A 9,345-nucleotide genomic window follows, 5' to 3' on the forward strand; every position below is an offset into this window, starting at 1 on the left:
AACTGGTCTTTTTTATTTTTAAGAAAGAATAAAAAAACTACTAATGTTATCGTTTGTCAGAAAATTCGTTATGCATAAAATATAGTAATACTTTGAAAAAGAGTATGCACCAAATTCCTACGGTCCTACCAATTCCTCAATTGTGACATGAACATTTGAAATCTAAATTAGAATTTGATTGCACTTATTAAATTGTTGGAAAAATGAAACATAAATAGAAAACAATTAATTAATTAATTAAAATTGGTGAGTAATTAAATAAGGGGATGGGTCGCGCTCACGCTGCGATCACAGAAACACCAAAAGCTCCGGGATGCGAGATTTTCCCGCCCCGTAGTGCTTTCCTTGGTTTCTTCACCATCTTTCAACGGCCCAGATTTCACCTCCCTAACTACTCGCTCTAAAAATAATTTAATTTACGAAACACAAAGAACACTCTCTCTGATATCAACGCTCTGAAATAACACCTCCATTTGGACCATTTCTCTCTGTTTCTCTCTCTGTCTCTCTCATCGATCTGAGAATCCATGGCGGAGCCAGAACCAACTACCGCGTCGCTGATGGACAAGAGCTACAGCCACCACTCGTCGTCTTCGTCCGACTCCGACGACGACAAGAAGGCCAAGCACGCTGCCGCCGTCAAAACCAAGGTTGAAGACAAGCCGTCGGCGCACGATTCCGTTAAATCCAAGATTTTCAGGCTCTTCGGGAGAGAAAAGCCCGTTCACAAGGTCTTGGGCGGCGGCAAACGTACTATATTTTTTCCCTCTCTTAATCCGTTTATACATCACTAGCATAAATATTTTGCATGGATTTGGTGTTTTTTGTTTGGCTGATCGGAAAATGTGGGAAATCATGAAGAAACTGAAATTCTGAAAGTTGATTACGTTGATCTGATAGAATATTGATTATTCTGTTCGCCTGAATTGCATCGAAAGTGAAATTTTTCTTGAAATAACAAGAATCTTCGTTTGAGCGAGCTAATCTCAGTTTATTAATTCGATATTTTTCTTGAAATTTTAGAATTTTTGTTTAGTATTAGTCAATAGATATTCCTAACGGTTGTGATTAATCTTGAAAGCTATGAATTTGGGGAAGATTTGTTTGGCATTTTTTAATTTGTTGATTTAAATAGCTATAATAATTTGTTGTTTATGTGCTTTCTGATTTGTGTATACTGTATAGATTGCCAGTTGATGCAATAAACATATATTGATCGTGTTTCCTTATTTGGTCCTGGTTTCGAATGCGTAGCAATACGGACATGATCAGTTTGAATTCGGGAAATGGTGATTTGGTTGTAATAATATGGCCTAGAGAAAGATTTTCCATAACGGTTTTCCATTTGTGCGTTTATGAACTGAAAGAAGAAACTTGGAAAGAAAATGCCATCAATTGCGATCTAATGTCGGTCTTTTGTTGCAGCTGCTGATGTTCTCCTATGGAGAAACAAGAAAATATCTGCAAGTGTGCTCGGCGGTGCCACTGTTTTATGGGTTTTCTTCGAGTTGCTCGAATACCACTTAATCACTCTGGTGTGCCATTTATCGATACTTTCTCTGGCGGTCTTTTTCCTGTGGTCCTATGCATCCACCTTTATCAACAAGTAAGGCGTTGGGTGTTCTAGCTGTTTGTTTTTTGCATATTTGATCCTTGATGCAGTATCTTATGGTCTTGACTTGACTGCGTTCCTTAATCAGGTCGCCACCACAAATCCCAAAAGTTCAAATTCCTGAGAAGACTGTCCTTGAACTTGCCTCTGCTCTGAGAATTGAAATCAACAAAGGATTTTATGTTTTGCGGGATATTGCATCTGGAAGAGATTTGAAGACATTCCTTGGTGTAAGTTGATCTTTCGCGCATAGTTACGCTAATCTTTTGTTCATAGTTATGCTGTATGTTTAGGCTGTTATTGGATTATGTAGTCACTAGGTGTTGCTCGTCTAATATCAGGTTATAGCCGTCTTGTGGATTTTGTCGGTGGTTGGGAAATGGTTCAACTTTCTGACCCTATTCTACATAAGTAAGGATGTTTTCGTTTCAGTTTCAATTTAGTTTCGTGCCTCTCTGAATTCAGATTCGGGAAGCTTTCATTTCTATTATTAACTTTGTCCCGAACATTGAATGCCAGTTTTTGTGTTGCTGCACACTCTGCCGGTGATTTATGAGAAATACGACGACCAGATTGATGCCTTTGGTGAGAAGGCATGGATCGAAATTAAGAAGCAGTATGCAGTGTTTGATGCCAAGGTTTTGAGTAAAATCCCCAAGGGTCCAGTGAAGGAGAAGAAGAAGGATTAGACACGCCGTTACGATGTTAAGCGTTTACTAGGGTACACATTTTAGTCACTGTGTTTTTAGTGAAATCGTTTAATTCCGTTAGATTACTGTCATCATGCGTTGTGTTTTAGTACTGGTTACAGCTTACTGTTTTTCGCACAGTTTACTGTCCTTCGCTTAATGGTATATGAAAGTTTTAATTCTCCACGTTAACGTTAGTTTCTTCTAATTTTCTTATCAGCACCTGGGCAATGTTGCGTGTAGGTTCCAATTGCATAGCAATTCTTGTGGAACAAGTAATCGTCCAAATTATTAAATTTATTTTTATGTTTGACTATTTCATTGCAAAACATGATGTCCGCGTAATCTAAATAGGAATTGAATTGAAGAGTTGAAATCTAAAAACTAGGTGGCCCGGTGAAGAGAAATTAACATATATTTATGAGAATTGTGAGCAATACTCGCCTTTAAAGTAAAGAAGTTTTGACTAAAAGCTCACGGTATTGTTTATTTTAATGAAAAATCATATTTTTATACTAAAATGTTAATTTTGGTACTATTCACTTTACCCTTTATTTTGTCTTTATCATTAAAACTCAAAGTTTCAAGCTATTTTTATTAGTTTTCCTTTAAAGTAAAGAGACATCACTGTAATAATATATATGTGTAATACAAATCGTTCTCAATTTTTGGAATTGATTGATTTTGACTGCTATTACACCTACCCACAGCCTTAGTCCCCTATATTTATTTGCCAACAGATTCCTTGCCGGATCATTTTGGTGAGAATCATAGGGATCTATGAATCGAGTCTGTTCATCGTATATCGTATAGTCAGTTTTTGTCAGGTACAGTTTGTGTTTAATTTTAAATAAAAATATTTAAAATGATTTATGACCTTACGATATACGATGAACAGACACAATTCACAGATCTCCGGGATTCTCACAAAGAGGATCCGGATTAATTTATTTGTTTTGCTTGAACAAAAAATATATAAAAAAATAACCGTTAACATTTTCACTAGTAAGTGATAGAGAATGACAGTACTCGTTAATTTAAGTAGCTTAAAGTGCTTATTAAACTAGCCTTTTGTTTAGCGGTACTGGTATTAAGGTTGTAAACCGACTAGATACAACCCGAGTTTGTATCAAACTTGGATGGAATTAATTGGCTTTAATGTTGAATAAATCATCTTTTCGTCTTGAATTTTCTAAAATAATAATTTCATTTCATATAATAATATATTAAGAAAAAATAAAGCAAAATCTACATGTATAAAGAGCATTGCACTATCAAATAATTACACAATTTAAGAACAATGTTCACAAATGCTCTTTAAATTCAGTCCAAGTTTCCTCTCACCAATCTGAAATCCCACAAGCATCTCCAAATTCCACACACTTTTCACAGAACATGGACTAAAAAATCCCAAATAACTTTGGCTACGCTTACATTTTGTACACCGATATATACGTTCCTTGCGTTGTAAGGTTTCTTCCTCGCCTGAGCGTCGGAGCCAGAGCTGCTTCTAGCTGATCGTCACGCTGTTGCGAGCCATCGAACATTGTTGCTTTTCATGTGGAGTTTCCATCTTCCTCAATCCCTTCACATTCTTCCTCAAAGAATGAAGCTGATGACTAGTGCCTAAGTTGCCGGCTTCCCTGTCTGTATCAGTAGTTTACATGAAATAAGTCAGTTGTTGCTTCTTCCTCGAGCCACCCTCGCCATACAGTTCGTTCCACTGTTTCAGCTCACTCATTACCGATCCCTCTGATGCGAAACTTGCAGCGACCTGCATTACACCATACACATGTATAAACATAAAATGCAATAAGAACAAAAAAATGCGAGTTTTTTGGGGGATAAAAATGTGAAAAGAAGGTGAAGTTTGTGACCTGATTCTTTGCCTGCCTCATATCTTCCATGTTTAAAGCCCTCAGGGTAATTACGCGCTCCTCCTCTTCTTCTTTCGGTTCTGAAGCTTCTTCTGTGCTTTTTTCTTCTGCATCTTTCTTCTTCTTTTCCTGTAGTTTCAAGTTTGATCAAAATCGTTGAGCATTGCTTAAACCAGAATTGGGAAGAAAAAAAGAATATGCCGTTGCAGAGAAAGAGCATAAAGGTAGTGAATTTACCATATCCTTTTGTCTCTCCTGTTTTATAAGCTCCCTAACTGGTCGATAAGCTGCTGTCACGCACAAGTTCTGTTTTTCCAGGATTTAGTGTCGTGAGTTCATCGTACTAGTCACAATTTAAGGTAGGTTATTAATATTGTCAACTCGAAAACTAACCTTAAGATCACTTCCACTGTACCCTTCTGTCATGGTTGCAAGCTCCTTAAAGTCCAGATTTTCGACCCTTTCTTTCGAAAGAAGAGTTCTCAAGATCATTTCCCTGTTCTCGACTGAGGGAAGGCCAACCATGACTCTGTTGAACGCAGAAAGTAGATTTAGATTTGGCAGACGGTGAAAAAGAATGAAGAAAAATCTGTATGTAACAGAATGTCGATCTATACCTCCGCTCAAATCGCCTGATGATTGCTTCATCAAGGTCAAATGGTCTGTTGGTTGCGGCGAGAACAAGAATTCTCTCCCCGGTCTTTGTCAAAAGTCCATCCCAGTGTGTCATGAACTCGTTCTTAATCTTCCTCATGGCCTCATGCTCCCCAACTCTGGTTCGCTGCCCGAGCATGCTGTCAACTTCATCCACGAAGATAATAGTCGGGGAGACCTTTGCTGCAAGTGTGAATAGAGCTCGAACGTTCTTCTCATCTTCTCCAAACCATTTTGAGGTGATCGTGGACATCGACACGTTGATGAAACTTGCTCCTGCTTCACTTGCTATGGCCTTTGCCAGCATTGTTTTTCCAGTGCCAGGAGGACCGAAAAGCAATATGCCTCTGCAAGGCTTCAGAAGGCCACCTTTGAAAAGGTCTGGTCTTCGAAGCGGGAGCATGACCAATTCCTGAAGTGATTCTTTGATATCATCCAATGCACCAATATCTGCAAATGTGACTCCAATCTCATTTGCAGGGATAACCTCCGGCCTTATGCGCTTCTCAAATTCATTGTCAGGTGGTACTTCCTGCACAAACACCACGAATTTTTGATAAGACAACGAAGATCTGAACAAAATAGACACGGTGAACCATGTGGATTTTGTGGATAGTACTGCAGGACTTGAACTTACTACTTTAGGCGGAGGTGGATTCTCACTGTCCTTCTTCACCGCAGGACCAGATTTCTCGGCTTCACCTTTGTTTTCCGGTGCTGCTGTTTCAGACTTCGATTCAGTCTTTGCACCAGCAGCCTCTTCCCCTTCGGTTTTCTAAAATTCAAGAGAAATGATAAACCATTAAGCCATCAGAATTTACTAGCAGTTCCATTTAATCCACCACTCGAAATGTAAAACATCAAGAGGTTAAAAATGAAAGTAGAAGAAAAACCTTATTGGAATCGGCATTGGTCTCCAGTTTCAGAGAATCTTTCCCGCCAGATTTTCCCTCCTGGAATATACTCAATCCATGGGACAAACTGTTCCAGATTGAGAATCGTATTAGATAGAGAAAATCATAAAACAGTCTGTTTTGCAGTGAAATATAACCTAAGAAATTATGAAACTGAGAAATCAAGCATACAGAAAATTTGGTATCTACCTCCTTGACGATATAACAAGCTTTCCATTTCGATATTCTGGATCCTTGTTTTGCATCAAATGATAAGATAGCGCCGAAATCACAATCTCTTCTATGTAATTGCTGAGTACCATTGTGTCTGCATGGCAGATTGAACCAAGATCGTCACATTCAAGATCATTCGCCGCAAGCACCTCGGCTATGTGATTTTTGTTGTCTTGAAATTGGATCATCTTCATGTCTTCTTCCAGTTGAGATTTCCAGCTGACAAGATGAGTCTCGTCTTCTGGGGGTCTGATCTCAATATTGTAGGGGAACAAAACAGCAAGCTTCTCATCGACTTCTTTGCAATCATCTTCAGCGTCTACCATTCGGGAACCAAGTATCAACACTGACCCTGAAAGTCTCTTCACCATTTTGTTGAACAAATTGTATAACCGCCGTGATTGGAGAAAAAGCTTCTCGACGTCCCTGATGTATAAAATGATGGAACCAGTTTCTGATATCGAAGATAAGACCTGTACGAGAAATAAGATTCATGCCTATTAGTACTATACTAACATTTTCAAGCGATCATACCTTGTATCTAACCAAAAGAAAAGACATTACCTTGTAAAGTGACAGCAGAAAAAGTTTCTCATCGAAACACCAGTTGCTCACGCGCTTGAGAGGAACTGAAAAAAAACGAAAGAATGTTACAGAATGATAAGCAATTCCACACATACCTAAAGCATAAAGTTAGGTTCTCAAACAGCCGGTATTTTACTGTATGAACAAACCTGAACTTGGTGAAGCAGATTTGAAACTCATGCTACTCATATCAGATGCAGAAGAGGCATTTCTTTGAAGCGTTCGAGTTGGCCCTTCTGTTCCCCTGCGGGTGTGAGATAATGGTGTTTTAGAAACGACACTTTTCATAAACATCAGGACACTTGATTCAAGAATCAATCACCAAATACTATACCTTGATTTGAGATCAGAAGAACTGCTTTGCCGAAATAACGCACCTGTAAAAAAACAATTAGTTATAATAGCAGTGAAGTGTGGAGTGTGGACATTACCAATAGTCACTGAACTGAGGACATGAGCAAGAGATAGGATTTGACCAGAGGAGCTTTAACGAAAAAATATAGCTATATTTCCTTCGTACCTTTAGTGTCCCCGCGTGAAGGGAGCATTGAGAAGGAACCGAGCAAATTGGACATTTGCTCCAACGTAACCTCTGAGATGGACCTCTTATGATGCTACAAAAAGAATGCAATGAATCAGGCAAAAGAAAGAAAAAAAAATCCAATGGAGCAAATTCAAACTTTTCCTTTCAAAAAAATTTTAATACTTTGACAAAGATACATGAAGTGCAGGAATGCATAACATTGAGTTTAAACAACATATGGATCCCGGTTTCATCACTTGCTAAACTTAAGATCTACGCTAAGACTTTGGAAAAGAAAGAAACATGATTAGTTTCTCAGTAAGAAGCAGAGAACGCTTACTGATTCTCTTTTGGCACAGCCGTATTTACTCTGTATCTGCAAACATGTAAATTTGACAGTTATTAGTACTACTGTATTACGAGCCAAATCTAATTCATGTAAACATGTAAAGACAGACTGATATAGTACTGCTGTATTACAAATATTTACCTTGATCGAAAAATCAGTTATATCCAACAGCAGCAACTTCGACTCAAAGTAATGCGCTAAAGCCTTGGCGAGCATTTGATGATAAAGTTCTTTGGGAAACAAGAGATGCAATTAGATTAGCTTATGGAAAAGGTTAAGGTACGAGTATTTAAGTGGAAAATCCCAAAATCGGATAACGTTTCTAAGTAGCCTACCTGCAGGTCCTGAGAGCAAAATAGCTCTACTTGCAGGTGAAAGATTCCGGGTGTGCTTGGATAAGTCGGAGTGCTTCAGATGAACATATGCAGCACTTGTTAACAACATCCGAGTTCTCTCTCTGTCATTGCCATCATCGAAACATAAATTGTTGGATATGATGAAAGAAAGAAACAAGTTCAAGTATTAGAAATCAGAATTACATCACTTTCGTTTAAAGGCAAACCCACATCATGATTCCATCTTAAAATTATGTTTCTGATAACTTAAAGGACAAAACTTAATGGGTTGATCCAAAAAAAAAAAAAAACAGTTAAAAAAATCGAATCGAGAAGACTCAACATCCAACACAAGTCACAAGCAAGCAAAGATTGGATTCAAAGGCAATTTTGCAGAAGTACAATATCCATGTCTGAATAAACTCATCACCAAAAATTTAATTAAATAAAAAAACCCAGAAAAATTACATAGCCATTATATTAAAAGCAGATATAATCAAACTTAATTAGTCAAACAAAATTTACCCAGGAAGAAGAAAAATGAGAACTTGTGCAGAAAAACCCAGCATTTATGGATTGTATTATTCACAATTAGGCAAAATACTGAACTTTAATTACATATAACCTGGAAAATTAGATATGAAACACAACCATCTTCCATGTGAGCATGCTCAAAACTAAAAATTGTGGTAATTGAGTTAGAAAATCTCCAAAATTACCTTAGGTAATAAGGAAACTCCTCAAATGTGACTTTGCTGTCTCTGCCATCTACCACCTGCCTCATCAACTCCTGCTCAATTTGCTCCGCCGTCACCTCATCCGCCGAGCAATTGCCGTTTACCCATTTGCTCACAGCCTGCCCGGAACTCAATCCCAGCCCCACCCCAACCCCAACCCCAACACTCAGAGCAGACAGCAGAATGTGCTTCTGTTCCATCCTTCCACCAATCCTTTTGAACAAAAGCCACCTCCTTCACGGCAGAGATCGAAGGCGGGGCCTTTTCACCAGACTTACCGGCGAGACACAGAGCAAAGGAGATTGAGATTCAACGAACGGGGCAGAGATTCATCAACTTTGGGAAAACCAGGAAGATGGTTTGGTGGGATTTCTTTTTGGACAATCAAGGAAACTTGGAGAGAGAGAGAGAAAGAGAGATTTGTCGTGTGTTTTTTGGGGTGCGTATGTATGTGTTTACACAACACACGTCCGAATACAACGTTTGTGCTGTGGATTGCTTATGTTGTTGGAGCTCTGCAGCTATTTATAGCATGCTTGTTACAAATGGACGTTAAAGGCTCCTCCAAGAAAAGAAAAACCACATGAAAACGATGGAATTATAGTTGGATTCTTTTTTCACCTCTGGTACTACTAGCTGTTTTTTGACTGACCGGTCTCCTCCCAATTCTGGCGGCTTTCCCTCTTTTCTTTTCTTTTACTTTTCAATTTTGCTTTCTCTTCCTAATGACTAACCTCTAGCGATATACCTACGCGTGTGACAATTTGTTCGTTTACATTTTACTTTATTATTGAAAAAATGAATCACATGTGTTTTAAAAAATAATATAAAAATGTCAGTTAGTATTACGGTTTAAT

At 38.3% G+C, this 9,345-nt stretch overlaps 2 protein-coding genes across 3 annotated transcripts; one reads left to right on the forward strand and one right to left on the reverse strand.

Moving 5' to 3' along the window:
- The first annotated feature begins 358 nt into the window (after positions 1-358).
- LOC137735290 (reticulon-like protein B1) lies at positions 359-2,587 on the forward strand. 2 transcript variants are annotated; one of them, XM_068474703.1, is made up of 6 exons: positions 359-750; positions 1,426-1,606; positions 1,701-1,842; positions 1,954-2,023; positions 2,132-2,333; positions 2,522-2,587. In XM_068474703.1, the coding sequence occupies exons 1-5, from the start codon at positions 528-530 to the stop codon at positions 2,299-2,301; spliced, it is 786 nt and encodes a 261-aa protein (XP_068330804.1). In that variant the 5' UTR covers positions 359-527; the 3' UTR covers positions 2,302-2,333; positions 2,522-2,587. The 2 variants fall into 2 exon arrangements, with proteins under 2 accessions (XP_068330804.1, XP_068330803.1); XM_068474702.1 differs by lacking the exon at positions 2,522-2,587 and having other exon boundaries at positions 360-750; positions 2,132-2,487.
- Positions 2,588-3,505: 918 nt separating this feature from the next.
- Positions 3,506-8,981, reverse strand: LOC137733627 (uncharacterized). Its single transcript, XM_068472764.1, has 16 exons — positions 8,471-8,981; positions 7,752-7,873; positions 7,558-7,646; positions 7,408-7,443; positions 7,065-7,158; positions 6,879-6,921; positions 6,694-6,788; positions 6,524-6,588; positions 5,936-6,432; positions 5,726-5,813; positions 5,470-5,607; positions 4,796-5,364; positions 4,572-4,707; positions 4,416-4,484; positions 4,179-4,307; positions 3,506-4,075 (listed from the first exon to the last, which is right to left on the reverse strand). The coding sequence occupies exons 1-16, from the start codon at positions 8,686-8,688 to the stop codon at positions 3,962-3,964; spliced, it is 2,502 nt and encodes an 833-aa protein (XP_068328865.1). The 5' UTR covers positions 8,689-8,981; the 3' UTR covers positions 3,506-3,961.
- Positions 8,982-9,345: the final 364 nt, after the last annotated feature.

Source organism: Pyrus communis, chromosome 5 (assembly GCF_963583255.1).
Source record: "Pyrus communis chromosome 5, drPyrComm1.1, whole genome shotgun sequence".
Taxonomy (NCBI): Eukaryota; Viridiplantae; Streptophyta; class Magnoliopsida; order Rosales; family Rosaceae; genus Pyrus; species Pyrus communis.

What these genes read in the sequence shown, in the direction of transcription:
- LOC137735290 (XM_068474703.1), top strand. Translation starts at nt 528, where the DNA reads ATGGCGGAGCCAGAACCAACTACCGCGTCGCTGATGGACAAGAGCTAC. An exon ending in GGTCTTGGGCGGCGGCAAAC is followed by an intron (nt 751 to 1,425) that starts GTACTATATTTT and finishes CTTTTGTTGCAG; the next exon opens with CTGCTGATGTTCTCCTATGG. An exon ending in ATTTGAAGACATTCCTTGGT is followed by an intron (nt 1,843 to 1,953) that starts GTAAGTTGATCT and finishes GTCTAATATCAG; the next exon opens with GTTATAGCCGTCTTGTGGAT.
- LOC137733627 (XM_068472764.1), bottom strand. Translation starts at nt 8,688, where the DNA reads ATGGAACAGAAGCACATTCTGCTGTCTGCTCTGAGTGTTGGGGTTGGG. An exon ending in TTCACGCGGGGACACTAAAG is followed by an intron (nt 6,922 to 7,064) that starts GTACGAAGGAAA and finishes GTTTTTTTACAG; the next exon opens with GTGCGTTATTTCGGCAAAGC. An exon ending in CTTGTTATATCGTCAAGGAG is followed by an intron (nt 5,814 to 5,935) that starts GTAGATACCAAA and finishes AATCTGGAACAG; the next exon opens with TTTGTCCCATGGATTGAGTA.